Source organism: Lepeophtheirus salmonis, chromosome Z (genome assembly GCF_016086655.4).
Source record: "Lepeophtheirus salmonis chromosome Z, UVic_Lsal_1.4, whole genome shotgun sequence".
Taxonomy (NCBI): Eukaryota; Metazoa; Arthropoda; class Copepoda; order Siphonostomatoida; family Caligidae; genus Lepeophtheirus; species Lepeophtheirus salmonis.
The window spans coordinates 3,891,578-3,911,625 of NC_092584.1; the positions used below are offsets into that span (position 1 = coordinate 3,891,578).

Here is a 20,048-nt window from a genome sequence, read left to right on the forward strand (position 1 = left end):
GAACTTTTTTGTGAAAATCTATGGAATTTTGAAATTTTTTTTATCAAAAATTTAATTTTTGAGGGTAACGATGATTATTTCAATTTTTTATTCCAAAAAATTCTAAATAACTCTCCTCCCAACCCCCAACCTCCAAAAAACAAAAAAAATATAAATATATATACATATATTAAATTTCGAGGCCATTCTAACATGTGAAGCGTCATAGAGTGGCTTTCTCAATGGCTACACTATGTAGTTGTATGCTGATTTTTATGCAACGTGTACTATTAGGCTGTCCTGTCTTTTGGGATTTTTAGAGTCTAAGGAATTTTTGCTTTTTAATTTATAATTTAATATTTGGAAATATATTTCCATTAAATTTATTTTTTATTAACAGCCTTGATTCTGTTAGATTTTTTAAGAAACGCTATGGAATTTTGAATTTTGTTTTTTTTTGAATAACTGTGGATATTTGAAATTTTCTTAGAAAATATTTATTTTTGGAAATTTATTTCCAAAAAAATTTTTTTTTTTTGTTGTAAACACCTGTCTTTCTTGAATTTTTTTCCGAAAAATTAAATTCTTTAAGAAAAACTCTCGTATAATAATAGACTCTTTTTTTTTCTAAATAACTATGGACTTTTGAATTATTTTGTTGAAAAAAATTAATTTTTTGAAGGTAAACATGATTTTTTCAATTTTTCTTCCAAAAAATTCTAAATAACTCGCTTTCCCCTCCTCTCTACATTATAATATGTAAAGCTTCATAGAGTGGCTTTCTCAACGGCAACACTACGTTGTAGTCCGTTTTTTTTTGTGCAACGTGTACTATTAGGCTGTCCCGTGTCTTCTCAGAATTGATAGAATTTAAGGAATTTTAGCTATTTCATAGAAAATCTTTTTTGGAATTTGTTTTTCAAAAAATTAATATTTTGGAAACAGCTGCGGGTGCTTCAATTTTTTCTTTCAAAAAAAATAATATTTGAAATTTAAATTCCAAAAATACTCATCTTTAGGTCGTCGAATATCTCGATCAAATTATGGAAACAGTTAAAAACTCTTGTCTAAATTAATATAGACTAGAGTAGGTTTGTCTAATATTACCTGGAACATTAAAAAATTGGAATTAACTATGAACCCTTCTGCTTAATAAAGGACAAAAAATAAAGAGCGTAAGAATTATTCTCATGTTGGTTAAAGAATATGAGTCTACGATTAAAGTAGGCCAAAAAAAGCACATAATAAGCTGTCCAACAGTCTCAAGGCTCATAAACACACCTGAGGATTAATTCATACCACCTTTAGAAAAGATATATCATTAAAGGTAAAAGGAACAACGCTATTCTCAAAAGATTTAACTTTTCCAAAAAACATTCAAATATCCACAACTATTCGTAAAATCTAAGCTTTTTGGAAATAAACTTGAAAAATTCATCGCTATTCTCAAAAACATATTTTTTTTTTTAAAGGATATTTCGAAAATTTAGAGCTGTTCACAAAAATTTTTATTTCAAATACAAACTTGTTTGAAAAATAACTAAACTCTTAATTTTTTTGGAGAAAAATTTCAAATCTTAAATTTTTTGGAAAAAAAATAAGTATTCATAAAAAATTTAATTTGTTAGAAAAAAAAAAATCAAAAATCCATAGTCATTCTCAAAAAATGATACTTTCTAGAAAAAAGTTTGAAAAATCCAAAGATGTTCACAAAAAAATTAATTCCAAAAATAAACTTTTTTGAAAAAAAAAATTCAAACATTTAATTTTTTCAAGTAAAATTTCAAAAGTCTATAGTTTCTCACAGAAAATTAAATTGTTGGAAAAAAAAATTGACAAAATGTAATTAAATTTCATATATTAAATTTTCTAGTAAGAAGCATAATTTCCTTAATTTGGGGGGAGGGGGGTACAGCCCTCCACTTTACAGGCTGCGGACGCCTCTGTGAGTGCGAATAACCTTTATACAGCCACCTGATATATATATTTTTAATTCCACTTTATTATCATTTCTTAGATCAAAGTATATGTGACTCGCTTTCCTTTAACACATTCAAACAAAAATTTGCTTAATTAACATAGTCAACACTATGGAACAAAATGAAGGACTTTGAGCGCCGGCAGGCTGAACCCCACATTTATTATTTTTATTTAGCCGTATAACAGGAATATGAGCACAGGCACATTTAACGGATATCGATTTGGCTATTATTAATAATTATTATTAATTTATGTTCACATTTTAGCTTTTAAAAATTACTTTTTATGACTTTATCTTGATTACAATTAATATAAAATATATATAACCACCAAAACATTGAGTAAAATGAGGGACCTTACTTAGAAGCTAATATCTTTTTTCCCCCATTTAAATGTTTTATATCCTAGCTGAAGTTATATGTCAATTTAAAAAAAGATTGATTTTGATTGATTTTTCGTTAATTTAGTTTTTTATATTTATTAATAAATTTAATAAAATTAGTGGGTAAGGTTGCCTTGAATATAGATTACTATGCCATTCTGGGAGGAAAAATGAATCGCCTATGAGTTTATAACTAACATTATAATCAATAAATTAGTGAATATTAATCAATAATTTGGAATATGAAGCGTGGATAAATTTACTTTAGCTTAATCAAGTTAAAATAAAAAATAACTCATGCAAAAACGCTTGTATCAATTTAGTTTTTATTTGGAAGTAGTTACGTTTGTCAAGAACCATTATAATTAAATATGGAATTATATATATATATATATTTTTGGTAATTTATATAACCTTATCATTCAACCCTTAAAATATCAATTACTTAGACAATGTTTTTGTATGTATTTGTACGTAATAGCTCCGGACATTATTCTTATATTAATATTATATTTCGTGCGTATATAAATATATATATTAATATGAAGGAACTGGGGAAAAAAAGAATCATATCATATTAAGCTTTTTCCAGCAATTCTATTATTATACAATATGTACGTTATTACCAGGATGAGTCATAGTCGACATTACTTGGAGTTATTAGGAATTAGTTATTATTGTCAAGTATCATTAGAGTTAAATCTGGGATTTTTTTGTTTTGTTTTTGAAGGTATATAACATTCATAATAGCCTCTAAAGACCCTTACAATACCCATCATTGAATAACTTTTTTCTCAAGTGTAATTCTATTAATATACAATATATACGTTCATACTGCAATGGGAATTTTGAGAAATATCATCATAATTAAGTAGATATTTATATCGAAGGAGAGAGGCAGCAGGTATTGACTTTCTAATTCACTTAACCCTTAATGAACCAGATTTTTTTTCATTTGTTGCTTCAGTTGAATTTGGAAAACAGAAGAGCCTTTTGAGTTTTTTTTTGGTTTAAAATATTCATCAAACTACGTTATTACAGAGAATTATCTTTTGAGTAAGTTTATATAGGTAAATAAAAATTTAGACAATAAATAAAATAAGTGATCGGTTACGTATTAATCAAAAAACTATATATTAGTCAATTATTTCGAATATGAAGCATCTATAACCTTGTTTTAATTCTTTACATCTAAATTATTAAATATTGTAGTATGAATTATAATAAATGGTTCAATTCTCTCTTCCCGAAGTATTATTGACATTTATATTCACGCAACTTAACCGGCCTATTATATTTAAATTTCTAAATAAATAATAAAAACTAAATTGACCAAAAATCAATCAAAATCCACTTTTTTGTAAACCATTTTTTTAATTTGAAATATAAATTTTATTCTCTAACTTTAGCTAGGATATAAAATACTTGAAGAAAAAAAAAAAAAATAGTAACTTCTAAGTAAGATCCTTACTTAATTTGGGGGGGTTACATACATTATGTACTAATTATAATCAAGATAAAGTCATAAATAATTTATTTTCAAATGCTGAAATGTCTGGTTCAAACTATTATTTACTTTGATTTTCATTTATATAGTTCTTTTACGTAGAAATACAGCAAAGAATCGACTTTATACACTATAAATTGTATATAAAAAAAAGGTTTTAAGGTCCAAACCTGTAAAGTTTGAAAGTTAAACTGATCATTTTCGTAATCTACAGCTTAAGTAACAATAATAAATGTGGGGTTCGGTCTCCCGGACAAAATGTTGTTTATAGGATGGTGTAATATGCCTTGTCAGTCTGTTAAATAAATAAAAAAACTAACAATGAACTTGGTAATGCTCACAATTTGAAGAATTTAAGGGAGAGAGCATTAAGTGTCAACCATTAAAAAATATTTTGATTGCTAACTAAAAAAATCCGCTCCCGCTTTTTAAAACATATTTTATACACCTCTGTATACTTATTCGGTCCCGTCCAGTCTGGACTCCTTTGTATTAAATGAATCTCCTGTTCAAACTCCAAAAGAAGTGAAGGACTTAGCTAGAGATAAGAAGTAAAAGTAGCTCCCCCCCCCAAATCAACAAATTTTTGTTAAGACAACATTTTTTTAAGGATTTCCTTTCTAAAGAAAGTAATTCGAGCAAATTATGAAGCTATGCAAAATTTCCAATTTGGAATTTAAAAAAAAAAAAAAAATCCAAGAACTAAGCCCAAAAATAAATAGATCAATCAATCAATTTGTAAACACCCCTGCAGATGCTTGTAGCACTAAAATTAACTATTAAAAGAATATTTGTGTAAATGAGCAATTTTAATTTGCGCACAACTTTTATATTGCCAACATATCCTGGAGTATTTTTTGCTGGGGAAACAAATCAGAACGACTGCACTTGTATTTGATGATGCTTCAACTGTGTGTCTTAGGAATTTTGTAGATACGATCCATCTGTTGATCACATAAAACCTCAAAATCCAAATAAGAAATCTGCCCTATGTCGATGGAATAATTAGTTTGGAAGGACAATTATTTTTACAATTCTGTTTGAATTAATTGAAAAGCTGGTAGAGAAATATTGAAGATACCAGAAGGATTTAGTTTTTTCTAAAAATACTTGTAATTCAGATATTGAACTTTATGTATTCTATGAACCTTTCAAAATAGTTAGATAGCCCACATGGGTACCAATTGCAGTAAATTTCCCCAGTTTGGAAAAATGATTGTGGTCCACATGTAGTACACATCATGATCAACGTTCGTTGCTGCTAGGTATTTTAGATGGATTACTCAACCACCGTTTTCACCTGACCTGGCGTTAGCGGACTTTTCCCTGTTTTGCAAGCCCAAAGGGTCCCTAATTGGGGAAGGGTATTAAGTGGGTAAGGGAGGTGTAGCATTGTCATCACGGATGACTACAAGGTAGCTTTTTACAAGTATTTGGATCACTGGGATAAGGTTGTTTATAGAAATAAAGATTAGTTAAACAATAGTGTAAAATGTATTATAAAAAGAAATGCAATATTGTTCCCAAAAATGGCTTTAGTATTATGTATCTTGCGTTGTATAAATGCAATTAATGCACGCGGGATGCAGTTAGAAAGATTCGTACTTACAAAATTATGGGATAATTTTATAATGATTGGAATCAGCTTTGTTTGAGCGTGCGTCAACAATGGAGAGCCGGAAAAATAGAAAAACTTCATACTTTACAGTTTTCTTCAAACAAAGGAAAAACTCAAACCAGGTGTCTAAAATTGGGAATAGTGTTTAAGGTCTTGATACTGTAGAAGCCAATTATGCTCAATTTTGATGTAGGAAAAGCCCAACGCAATTGCTAAAAATGTGAATAAAATAGATGGTGGGAATATAATTTTTAAATTTTTCATAAGTTTTGCATAAAAAAAGTTCAATACTTACCAGACGTATTTCTATCAGTTTTATATGCCTATTCGTCAAATTTCTGGGATGAGTTAAGATAAACAATATTGTTATCTGTCGTTAAGAGTCTTCATTGTATTGATGAACCTTAATTTCTCTCGGATGTACGGTTTGAAACTTAAAATCTATTATTTTTTCATTGTGGGTAGAAATTTTGGAACTCCTTCAAAGGATTAATAAGAATAAATGAAGAATAATAATGTTATATGGACTCAAATTTGACAAAAATCATTCTATCTTTCTTTTGTGTTGATGAGCCACATATGCACTTGCTTTCATAAAGTAAGAGCCCTTCTTTATCAAAGAGAATAATCTCCTCTGTATATCATACATATCATTTTGATGTCAGATTTACTCAGCATATATACATAGATATATTAGAGTTATCTTTGAAAAATGGGAAAAGAAGTCGTGATTATTTTAAGATATAAAAAAAAATCCAAGGGATCATTCCTCTGTGAAATTAAATGTACCGAGTGTTCCATTAAACTCTGAAGACCTGACACCACTGTCATAGCGTCCCAGTGCTGGCTGATAGTGGCTTTGTATAACGGCCATTCCCTCAACATGTATCTGAAAGGTATAGTGGAGGGTGTTGGCATCAGGGCTATAGGGGGTCAAAAGTGTCAAACAAGAGTTCAAAAGAAATCAAAGACTCATTTAAAGTCATACAACAGAAGAAGTAGTTTCTTTCATAGCTGATGTCAAAAGTGGTCTTTACACCCTTACAAGGCTCTTTGTACCCAATTATTTTATAGCTCTGTGGAAAGTTTGGTGTGAAACCCCGAGATCTCTGACATGGGTCCTCATGGACTTGAGTAGTTGCACTACCTGTTTTCTTTAACTTCTCCGGATCCAGTTTAGCATTTAATGACAGAGCGTTTCTTCCTCTCCAAGGTTTCGGACTTGTCGACAGTGTAGTTGTTGATCCTGTAGACGCCTAGCTGCTTGGAGTGCAGGAATGGAAATTCGTCGATCACGTTCAAGCGACATTGCCTCTACTTGTACCTTCACTACAGAACCTCATATTTCTTTTGTTTTGTAAATAATTGTTTATACTTTAATATATCAAAATATGAATTAATGTCAATAACTCAACCTTAATTAATTATTGAATTAGTAATAATTCAGATTTCAATTGCCTACCCGGTATTATGGGAATTTCAAATATAGCTAGATGTCTACCAACTAGACGCTAAAGTTATCTATGCTTTCACTTTGGCAGGTCATTTCCTTTTAGTTATATAGCTGGTTCTAACCTACACCAGTTGGGAAAAATGTAATCAATTTACGAATTCGTTGTCCCAAATATTATATTTCGAAAAGGCACGAAGCCTTCCTTGTAATCCTTGCTGATAGCGACAACCCCTTTTTAGCATTTACTCGGCGAAAAATAGGGTTTTTTGACTCGAGATTCATTATGTAAAGTTTCTACTCAATTCAAAACATAATTAATGCCCCCACACCCATATCCAAGGAGCTAGGATGCATCCTAACCATGGTGTATCGTACCAGGGACTGATTCACCGCCACCATGGTCTTGGGTGTTGTAGCAATCATAGGTGAACTCTGGCCTGACATTTTTGAGGAGAGGAAGGAGTGCTCAATGCAGATGCTTACATCAAACTTTTGGATATGAAAATGCTACCTTGGCCCAGATAAAAAAATTGTGACAACTTTTTTCTTACAAGATTGTGCTCCTCCTTGTCATAATCCGCTAAGACCCAGACCTTCCTGTAAGAAAACTTTCCAGACTGTTGGGACATCAACATATGGTCTACCATCTATTGCAGTATTTCCATTAGAATTACCCAGTAAATTCTTCATTTTAAATCCTTTATGCGAATAATTGGTTACAACTTGTACAATCTGTGTAATATACAAGTTATAACTTCTACAGAATACATCAATGCTGCGTTTTGATTCTTTGTAGGCTTTATGGGAGCGTTTATTCTAAAGAATTCCTTAATAGGCGTACAAAATCAATAACACAGTTCAATTAAGAAATAGAAAATGTATTGAGAAATAAAGTCCCCAATTATTTATGCTCGTGTCCTAATCTATTTATGAACTAGGACCCCTACTCTTCCTTCCTTCCTTCCTTTTTTTTTTGTCCAAAAACCACTATCTAAGACGAGGGAAAGAGATCCATTTAAAAATGCTATGTTTTGTCATTGTTGCTTATTAAGGACATGTAAAAAGGCATTTATATGCAGACAATATGTGTATGTTGGTGCAATAAACATACTTAAATAATACTTTCTTACTGAGAATCATTTGTAGCGTCTGTCATATCAAGTTATTAGAAGCCTGTGGTGGTCATGTGGCCCTTCCAATAATAGTGCTAAAAAAATTGGCTCTCTAATTACATACTCAACCACTACAATAATAGACATATAAAATCATGGGATATTTTTATACACTACACAACATAAAAATATCACGGTCCCATCTCAGAAGAGCCAAAACACTTTGACAGAAGAGAAAGGGGCATTTTTGGAAGCCCAACACATGGTCCACTAACTTCCTCGATATCAATTCCATGGATTACATCTTTCAAAGGGAGTTAGAGAGGAAGGTCTCTGCCAATTCATACAACAGCATAGACTTCTTGAAAGCTTCCATCATCAAGTACTTGGACAAAGTCTTCCCCGTGGATGTGGTTAATGGCGGGAAATAACTTGGGCTTCGTATCGAGCGAATGATTGTCGAAGACACATTAAATAAATTCTATCTTTTGTATTGTCAGAGCATGTAAATAAAATTTCAACCCCCCTACCCCCTTCCTGAATGATCAAAATGCGGTTAAAGGTGGCCTGGATTGACGTGAAATATCCTGTATGTTGCAATGTAAAAATGAACATATTATGTATATATATAATGTGTTCTATTATGTAACAGAGTAATTAAAAAAAAGGAAGAAAAAAAAAACCCCTTAATGACGTCACGAGGGATCGATTTTACCAATATGTTTACAAGGTTAGTCAGCAACGATTTTCAGTTAGCACTGACAACTGACTAGCATAAAGGGTGACTCAGGAAATACTCCTAACCATAGCCTGAATTTCGGAATAAATAACGAATCAACTGAAAAAAAAACTAAAATGACTTCACTTTTCACATATTACATATACGTAGTGTTGATTTGTTGATCTTTATCAAGGACTGACAACTTGTTAGTCTCGTACATCAGTATTTTAAAAATCAGTGTTAGTACCAGGGTGCTTATGAACCATGGTTTGAAGGACTGGTCCCAAAGGCGAATAGAATCGGTCCTAAAACTGGACTGAATAAATAAGGACTGACACAAACTTACATTTAGTCCTAACCAATATTCCCAATGACGTCACTAGTATGAAAAAGAGTGACTTGATAAATCTCCTGTATTTGCCGTTTGATTTTTTGCCTAATAACATTGGATTGTACTTTCTGTAAGGATTGTTAAGTGTGGTTAGACACTAGACTACTCATTATATTCAGAGGACTTGAACTTGACTTGGTCTTCTTGGACTTGCAGTATAAAGACTTGTACCCTACCATTTTTTTTTTATTTTGCCCCATTGTATGTAAAATATTATTATTATTATTTTTTTTTGCAATCCCTTTAAAAGGATTTTTTTTATACTATTTAGTATGCAGATGTCCGATAATTTTAGTTAAAGGGTCTTAATCTTATCTTAATGGACCTTCTTATTTTTCTCTTTTATCTTTGCAATTTATGTCGATGAGCTTTTGAATGAATTAAGGAAAGAAGAGTGAAGAATATTCTCATGAGAATGCGAGAGAAAGAGAGAAATTGGGTCTACAAGGAACCTTTCTCTTTTTACTTCTTAGGTTGCTTCTTCCCTGCCCTGCTTAATTAAAAATGCCTGATTTATTTGAATGCTTTGAAATCAATCCTTGTTACTTATATAGTGTGAATCTTATCTCATGGCAAAGGCTACACCCAAGTGTACCTTCAACCACCAACAAGAACAAGAGTATATATTGTAGATTTTACAACGTATTAAAAAGAGGGAAAAATCAATAAGAGAAGAGAAGAGAGGGAGGGAAAAGAAGAAGAAAAATGGATGTTCAAGAAGGGAAGGCTCCTACAGTTAGGGTAGTCGTTGTATTGATGTAGGCTCATAATATACATATTATCAGCAGCACTAACTATGGTATGTTAGTGTCTGTATATCCGCGTATTCTTCCCCCCCTTGAGAAGCTACGGTTCTTCTGCTACTATTATGTAAAACATTCTTTTTAGTTGTAGATATACGGTGAACTTGATTCCCTGTTCCTCTCTCTCTTCCTAAAGGGATCCATTTCTTTTGATTCTACTACTACTCCGTACATATATAGAAACCCGGGCGGGCGATCGAGCGTGTGTAGAAAAAAAAGCAGTGCTTTCTAATTCACTACTCTTTACCACATTGCGGGCCCTCGAAAAGAGGGGAGAACCACACAGCAGTCAGGGTAAGAAGAAGAATTGGTTTGTATGTACATACAATTTGTACATAGTTATAAAGTGACAGTTGATTTGTGTGATACCAATTTTGAAGTGCTCTTTTCTCATCTGAGGATTCATGTCTAATTATTCTTCTAAGGCATCCCCTTTGATATAAATGCAATACCATTCAATTCTACTCTTTTAAAAGAACTTTTTTTTTGTACTAAAAAAATGCTGAATCAACAAATACAACAACATGCCCACGCCACCACGAAGCACTGAGTCATTCAAGTCCAAAAAGACCACATCCAGCAGTACTACTAATCATCGATCCAATGGAGGAGGCGGAACGGCGACGACGGCGTCAAAGTTTAATAGTCCGAGAGGTTCGTCCAAGACCCCCAAAAAAGAAGCCTCTACTCCTCATGGGGGATCCCTTCCGCGGAGCCCCATTTCCACTTCTTCCTCACGGCCATTGTATCGTCGATCCTCTTCGTCAAATCGGTTCATGTCAAGGTCTCATGAAGAGAGGAATTTGGCAGGGCTTCAGAACTCCTCACGAAAGCCTTTGGGGGGTCCTCCTGCAGTGGAAATTAAAAAGAAGTTGTTAAATAATAATAATAATAATAATGGGAAGAGTCAGGTACGTTATTATTCTTGTTAGTTTTTTCTTCAAGTATCTATATATGTATGTATAAGGAGCTCAATCCACAATCAAAGTCTCTAAGAGGTGTAAGGGGGAATGTACTACTATAAGTTGAATAGAGATGATCTTGAACTTGAAAACAACAGAAAAAAAACAACTATTGACAATGAAATGAAAAGTTTTGAAGGTTTTGTTTCTCTTAAGGGTAATAAGTTGTAGCCTACTTACTTATTTAAACACAATATGCCCCTCAGTAAACAGTAGTGTGAGGACTAAATGAATCAAGTCTTTAGTATTATTTCGTTATAAGAACCATTTCCTCTATATTCCCTTTCTCTTTTTTTGGGTGTGTGTAATATGAGTTCATATTTCAACAGCTCGGTTTCCCTGTTGTCAAGTTTCCCCTCAAATCAATTAGGTCATCCCCCGAAAATCTGCCATATTGGATCTGTTGATATACTGCAGATTGTAAGAGACTGTCAGTGCTATATACGAACTTAACGTTTTATTACTTCCACCGAACAAATTTGAGAAGAGGTCATGCTTCAGCCTATGTATGTTTGTCGGTCATCAGGATCATGGCAAGTGTTACAGATTGATTATAATCTTACTTGCTACAAATATTATAAACGGTCACAGAAAGACGCCATTAAATTTTGAGCCGTCAAAGGAAAAAGGCAAGGAAGTGCAAAATGTTAAATAATCAAAATCGACCATAACTTTGGATAATATTCAGGTAAATAAAGATGGTTTATATCACTAAAAATATAATGGATGAAAAATCCCCATAGGCGGAGGTTTGCACTCTACAGAGTGCCCAATGCCCATTCTAGTTCTTTTTTGAAATACTGAGGGTATAGAAAAATTGGTCTTCAAGGATCCTAAATATGAATCCTTTAAATTATTAGCTTTTAAACAATTTATAGGTAAAGGTTCAAGGTAACAGCTACACACATTTTGAGTCGATGGAGTTAAAATTAACAACACCTTTGCTCCCTTCTAAGGTCGAGTGGATGTAGTCACTGAAGCTGAAGGCTCTTTCATTAATTGAATTGAGTCTTTCCAACACTATCTACTAAATATGTATAAAAACCGTATCTTAAATTCCTATTTTAATAAAAAGGTCTTGCAAAGGATTGAAATGTGTTTTTGTTTGATGTCAACCGTCACAATGTTTCTCTAAACACGTCCCTAAAGTTGTGTTATCATAATTCTTTCATCCTTTTATATTCCAATAGTCGGGTTGCAACCCTAAATAGTTGCCCCAAATTGCATTTGAAGTAGCCAAAATTGATCGTCACTATAAAAGAATGAAAAAATCGATTGATTGTCTTTAAATTTGGCCATCATATTGGAGGCCAATATAAATTTTGGACATCTAAAAAAGGTTTTATACTATAGTTAAAATACATGGGTATCTTAGCTATTACCACAAATTTGAATAATAGCTCTATAACTGATATAAATATGTCTAATAAAAATGGATGTATATTGAATTTAGGTCTACATTTAATCGAAACACAAAAATTAATTGGGATTTTCTCTCTATTGGGATTTTTGTCTAGATTATTTTAATGTTGGTTTATATTTATATATATGATAAGAGTTAATTAACCCCAAAAAATATTTATGCTTCGTAAACAAAGTTTTCACTTACCACAAAGGCTTAAAAAAATTATCTACTCGTCTTTTGCATTCTTTATACTCCTCTGCCTATAGACATTGGTATGAAAAAATTATATTTTTTATTTATTGAACCCATAGTTTTCTTTCTTAAAAGTTTGCCCAATATTTGCAGTTTGATCTATTTTAAATACATTTGTAATTAATTGCATAGGCATCTATTCTTTTTATTTCATTCTAGAGTCCTTCTTTTTTTTTTCGACATGAAATGATGGATTCGATATTTAGTACTATTGTACTTTTTTTTAAATATATGTGGCCTGTAAACAGACTAGATTGAGTGTGGAGTACATTATTCAACATAAAAGTAACATTTTATAAATATAAATTAATTTTATTAAACCTTTTGGATTGTCATAAATTGCACTCCAGTACTCAAAATGGTTCGTTCCCCAACCCCCACTCAAAAAAAAGACGGATAAATTTGACATACTTTATTTAAAAAGCCATAGGGGCCTAGCTTAAGTTTCTTAAATATAATAAACACTTTTAAACTATAGCTAACATTAATGGGTATCATAAATTATTGTTTTAATTCGAAATCAAAGTCTATAGTTGACTCAAATATGTGAATAAAATATTTGGATCTATGTATTTATTTAGTTTAAAAAAATAAATAGGAATTATCTTCTTTTTTTAAATTTGAAGCTGGATTTCTATTGTTCTCTTTTACTTAGAGTTTTATAGCCTAGCCCAAGTCAGAATCATCTCCAACTCAAATGTTTTTTCAGATGAAAATGTGTAAAAATATGAAACTGTGCGACTCGTCTTTCTAACATTTACATAAAAATATTAAGCGATCTTACGTATTTTAGACTTTTGAAGTTAAATTTGTAATTTAAAACCAAAATAACGTTGTTGTCCTTGGATTTTTCAACAACAACACTGGGAGGTCATTAGTGAAAAATTTGATATTTTTCTGCATCATATACTTAAGTTGCATCCTTTTTGACTCAAAAATTTATCAAACTCCCGAAGCTAAGGATTTCAAATCTCTAACGAAACAGCTTTTGTGAGAATCAAGCAAACTTTGCTTGATATATTCAGTATTAATATCAGTCCTGACATCCTCATAAATAGAACTTGACTCTCTCTTGGATGTATAAACATGCAATGTTTATAAGAATAATGTACTTTAATTAGAGTACATTGAGATTCATGTTAAACAATTCTAGTACATGAAAGTTAAACTTTAAATTATATGGAATTAAATTAGTAAAATAATGTAAATGTTTTACTATTTTCTCTAATTCAAAATGATTCCTTTTAAAGGACATTGATTAATCGTTCAAACTTTTTTCCACATTCTTCATTAATTAAAATAAATTATCTATCCAAAACATAAGATTCCAATGTACACCGATCCCCATCAAGTCTAGATTTGAGTGTTACGTATTACATGATGTACCTTATTTTTAGAAAGCAGAGCATTTACAACTCTTACACTTGAAGGCCATGTTGTTGTGTCATTATAAATTGAGTGGGATTCATATATAAAAGAAAAATTTGATGGGGGTTGAAAAGGTTTGAGAAAGCAAAATACAATTTTTGAAATTTTGTAAAGTTGTCGTATAAATTCAGGGTTTAAATTATTTACTATTATATTATTGAAGTATATTAAACTTAACTTTTTACAGACATTTGGATTTATTGACATTGTGAAGAGGAACACAAACGTATTAAGATTTTTTTTTCGACCATGCAAAACGAAACTAAGTCATGGAGAATAATGTCGTGGAAAAAATAATCCTAGATAACTGGTTCATTTTTGCAAATATATAACTTTATGTCCAAAAGGTATTTTTTATGTGGCATTTCTTTTTAAAAACTGTAATTGGTCGTTTGAGGAAAATAATTGAAAATAATATTAAGAAAATAATAGATATATATTAGTTAAATACCAATTTTTATGTGTCAAATGTAATATGCAAACGAATTTCCTTAAAAAAAAATTCTACAAACTTTATTTTATCTACGAATCCAGTATTCCTTTGGAAATTGATTTTTTTTATCCCTGAAATGAACAAAGGTACAATTCTCAACAATTTCTTTTTTTTGCACATAACTTTTTTGATTTTGAATAAATTTAGACAACGTACTTTTTAGTATAGTTGTTTTTGAGTGGTGACTCACTTTTTGATTCATAGCTCCATCCCCAATCTAGTCTCCTTGAGTTTTGGGTAAAGAATCATCCCCCCCCATGTCTTAGCCTGACCAGGTTCAATGTACACACCCATGCATGGTTTCCGCCTCCTATGCCAAAACGGTTTGTCACCCACAAAGGACACGCACAAACTCTATTATATAAATTTTATACAGATATTTTGTATATACTCATTGAACACGCATAAAAAATGAATTAGTTATTGTCTTTAAAACCCATTCAATGAGTTTGAACACTAAAGAAATTGGGTTGGGTTTTTTTTGGTGCTATAATCATGTGTTGTTCATGTATAAGATTAGTCACACTTTTTGGTGCATGGTTACATTCACAAGAGAGATTTTTGTTTGTTTTCTTTTAAAAAGACAGAATGAGATTATGTACGTCTTCATTGGTTCTTTTTTCTGCATATTTTTAAAGTACTGAAGCAATTGAGATTGTTTTTTCTGTCCATTCATACTTTTCATCAGTGTTTGTTGATATTGCCCCAATGATAAAATAATATACGGCTTTTTTTTAGGGGTCAGCTGTCTAGCTGTTTCTTCACCTTTTTACTTCTAATCACTCTTGGTTGCATGATAATTAACTCTTGTTAAGATGCAAATAGCTCACAGAAGCTATTAAATAATAAGTTTCAAGAAAAAAAGTACATACTAAAAAATTAAGGAATGTGACTTTAGAAACGTCTGTATACCTAAAGTTCAGCAAGGTAGCACTCGTGAGACTAAAGTACTTCCTGGTTCATAATGTGATGCCATTATTTTCCCCCCTAGTTCAATTTTTCTCCATCATAACGAAGTAGAAATAAGTGATGTTGCCTTTTATTGTCCTTGTTTGTCAATCCATGAGTTTTTTTCTAATATGAATAATCCGTTAATACTAGTTATAACGACGAAATAATTAGTACTCCTTCGATTCGACTCGCCCTCGTGTTTTTTGTTTTTTTATTTATCTTATGATCCACTAGCGGTTGTACCTGATCTTACTCGAAGTCATTAGGGTTGTCTAAATAACAAATTTCGCTTTAATAATATATATTTGTCCCAGAAATCCTCAGTGTTGCTTGCCATTTTTGATGAGCCACTCACATGTAATTACTCAACCCCCTGTGTGAGTTGTAGGTACATATCCTAAATGCTACATGTAAAACACGAGGAAAATTTCATTAATACGACTATTTGTTATTTCTTAAATCAAGAATATGTATATGATATACATCAGCGAGCACTTTATATAGTGCATCTTGTATAACCGCTCAGTGCTACAAGGAAAATGCGAGAAAGATTCCATTAGTGTGACTACTTTTCATCCCGACATTTATATAGATACACTTTGTTTTATTAATATAGATTATATTGGTAATAGATGTTATATCAGCCTACAATAATTCCGCTCTTTTTTTTCACTTCCATACCTTCTCCGACTTTTTTCGGGAGCCATTTTTTCCTAAAACCGCAATTTCATTATGAGTGCCCGTTTGCATAGTATTAAGTGATGAAGCCAAGTATGTTGATAATCACATGAGGTTGAGTGATGATGTTTACTTAAATATTATGTAAAATACACGATAAAAAACATTTCTTTTCTATTAAATTATATTTTATTTATATATGGATATAGACTTAAAATGTATGTACTTTTTTCTTTTTTGTGCCCATAAATCAAGGCATCATAGGGTTGTTTCTCCCGGACTACACAGCATACTAAAAACATGAATCAATTGCAGATATAAATATGTTTATATATAAAGCCTAAAAATAATTTCAATGCTTTAAATAATCAGAATAAATGCGGCCATTAAATATTTAAAAATTTATAGAGAAAAATATTATGCATCATATTTTCGTATACAAAACATGTTAGCGCTGCGATTGTTAATTTCCTTAGCAAATTTTCAATTTGTATTCTTTCCGTTTCGCCACATTTATTTTCTTTTACAAGAAGAGTGGTTTGAAAAGTGCGTGCAAAGTCCGAGAGATGATACTATTGACGCGTATAGAGGTTATGTTTTGTTAGTAACACAGTACTTGGAAAGACAAACACCAAATTCCTGCACAAATCGGTCTATTTCTCTCTGTTTGGTTTTCGTTTGAATCAATGTAGTTGATTGATTTTCAAAAAAAGGAAAAATGAAATAAAATTTCATGTCTTGATTAAACATTACTTCATGAAAGGCAAAATGCCTCATCAGACTGAAAGAAGCTTGATAAACATTATGGTGACTCTACACTTTTGATTAAAACAGTTTACAAGTAGTTTCAAAATGTTCAAAGTGGCCATTTGGGCACGAGTGACGCTGAACGTTCCTGACGACCTGTTGAGGTTACTTCTGCAGAAATCAATGATCAAATCCATGACATGGTGATGGATGCCATAAGAGTGAAGGTGCATAAGAGTACTAGTACTGTGGACATCTCGAGTTGGAACCCTGTTTTCATTAATTTTGCGACCACAATGGCTGATGTGTGAGCTAGTGCATTGTTTCCATCACGATATTACTTTTTTGTGGACCAATGGTGGGCGTTTTTCTTGCAGCTCGTTTTTCAAACTGTCCAATTACCTTGAACAATATACATCCGTAATAGTTTTACCCTTTTCCTCAAAGTTGATGAGGATTTTTCCTAGGGGATCCCAAAGACATTCCTAACAATCTTTCTGACCGATTCCTCGATTCAAGCGCATGTCAAACAGAAAAAAAAAGAACGATCTGGCTGAAAGTTGGTGTGGTTTCTTCCAAGAGATGCTACTAACTAAACATATCTTCGATGCATGCCATTAGTTCAATCTCTTGGACTTTGCATGGACTTTGCATAGACTTTTCAAACGACCCTTTGAAAAGCGATAGTAGCCAGTGTTGCCCAGAGTTATTAGACATCGTCAAACAAACAAAAAATTGCCTAACAAATATAGAAGATAAATCCTTAAGAATTCCTTTGAGTTAATCACCTTCATCCTTAATGTGTATCTTTTTTTTATTTGAATATATATTTAGTGACTTAGTCATACCTACGAAATGACACTTATTTGATTAAAGTATCTCAATTTATTCAAAAGTTATCATCGATTATGCAATGATTTGGACCTTAAATCTTGACTTCTCAAAATTAAATGGCCTCTCACGATCAATATATATATTCTTTCTACAAAGATTCACCAAAAAACAATTTAATTTTAGCAATGGTAAATAATTAAACAATAATGTGGAATCAGATGAAATTAGGATTACTATTCATTTCTTAGAATTAAAATTATTTTTAGATAATTTTGTCAAAATTGGTCAAAATGTAAGATTTGTTATGTAAACAAAGGATAAAGTTTTTATTTAGAGATAAATATTTTTTTATAATCGGACATGAGCAAACTTAACAAATATATTATCCACAAGGTGGCGTGATAGTATGTAGGTTGTTCTTAAAAACATGCCATATGCTTAGAATAACTTTCTCAGCACCCTTTATGTGAGTAACATACACGCATATGATATATAAATAATCATGTTGAGGGGAGTTGTATTACTTTGCCGCATGAGGGCGCTACTCTCTATATCTTTGTTATAAAGATAAAATATAAGGTAGTAACGTTCATGTCCTATTCAAAGTAAATGACCGATTGTTCTTGTTAATGTTCTTTTTTTTTTTTAATAAATGATGTTTTCCTTGTAAAAAGAACTCTAAATATAGATTTGTAATTTTACAAAAAAAAACGTAGTTTAAGAACTTTTTCGATGGTTCAATAAGTGTGCAATTCCGTACCATCTTCATGAAACCCCCTTCGTAGACAAATACATTTTGTCTAAACACGTCTGAAAGTGGTAAAAATAGAGCTGTAATAAATATGACAGAAACCAAGTGTGGTATTTTTTACAACATGAACAGTGTTCTGTTTAATTTTCAAGTTGTCATAGTTTTCATTTTCAGTATCGTTTCTTTCTTTTGTACATACGTCATGTCATATTTTTTATAACTCTAGTTATAAATCTTTTACCTCTTGTTTTTCTTCATTCTATTTTATTTTTATGTTTTCTTAATTCCAGTGTCTTAATCTGTTTTCTTATTATACCCTCAAACATATTTAGCAATATATAAGAAATGTTGTGCACCCAAAAAAAAGTTTTTGTTTTTATAAGTGTGTAATCCCACTGTCAAAGTAAAATTATACACAAGAAGTAGCAGGTGAAAGAGACTCTTTACTTTTTTTTTTTTTGCTCTTTAATACAAATTATGTTTTTGCTAAACGATATGAGACTCGTTAATACAAAATTAAGCTAGAAGGATTTTTGTAAATGCTTATTTAAATGGTGAAAGGGTATTCAAATTAATCTATCTGACCAAGGAATTGTTGCAGAAGTCCACACAGAAGAGTGATTGGAAAAGTTTCTGACTTCACCCTAAAGATGGCGACACTCATAAATAAAAATTATTTGTATCTATCTAGCCTCTTTTAACAGTTACTCACCCAAGTTGTAGACATTTTTGACGGCCTATTGTTATGTAACAGTCGTTTGAGTGAGTTGATTTGAGTGTTTCTGTGAAAAAAAATACGGAATTTCGACTCCCTGTAACTCTATCATTTCTCCCAGCAATGCTCGCGTCTCTGTAACCCGCCATTTCTGCAATTTCGCTGGGAGAAGTGTGTAGAGTAAGAATATGCAATATAAAACATTTTAAAATATACATACTGGTAAGTATTTAGGGGGATTCTATCTGTAAGGGTCTCACAAATCTACATTGGAAAATTGACGTCATTACCCCATAATTCCTTAAAATCCACCTAAAAATTGGGGCAAAATTGAAGTAATTCTATGTGATGACTAGAGACGAGGAAACATTTTAAGACACAAAAGCTGTTGTAAGTAACTTTTCTCGAGAAATCATTAGCATTTTGACTTTTTGTTGTGTCAAGGACATTAAGCATTGACTGTTGTTGAGGGGCATCACTTAAATAGATTAGAAGCTTGTCAAAACAGACTCAATATACACATACATTAAACAAGCTTAAAATGCCATTGTCTCAGATTGAGACAATGGTACGTAGCCTGAATCTTTTGTTAAGTCCTTGATATTTTGGAAGGAATAGTTGGAAAAATAAGGTTTTTACTTTATTTTGTCTAATATGAAGTTGTGGGATCTTTTTCGTCTGATGTTTTAAATCTCTCTCTTTTTCTACAATTCTTACGTACAAAAAGGGGAAGGGGGATGTTGTTTGGTTCTTCAATAGGACCCCCATGGAATGACTCATCACTCACTCACTCTCTTTCTGTATTTCCTTCCCCCTCCTGCTCTCCAATGAAAGCTGTACATACTATTTTCCCCCGTGTGTCTATGTGTATTCATAAATTCGTTTC

General features: G+C 31.6%; 1 protein-coding gene across 11 annotated transcripts in view; it reads left to right on the forward strand.

Moving 5' to 3' along the window:
• The window catches only part of LOC121130123 (uncharacterized protein CG43867), a 396,776-nt gene that overhangs the window by 327,172 nt on the left and 49,556 nt on the right, over window positions 1–20,048 (forward strand). For 3 of the 11 annotated variants that reach the window (XM_040725837.2, XM_040725839.2, XM_071893644.1), the window contains exon 1: window positions 9,892–10,857. The exons of the other annotated variants lie outside the window; for them this stretch is intronic. In XM_040725837.2, the coding sequence (XP_040581771.1) occupies window positions 10,471–10,857 (387 nt within the window). In that variant the 5' untranslated portion in view covers window positions 9,892–10,470. Of the gene's footprint in view, window positions 1–9,891; window positions 10,858–20,048 lie in introns of those variants that run through there. 11 annotated transcript variants of the gene reach the window in all.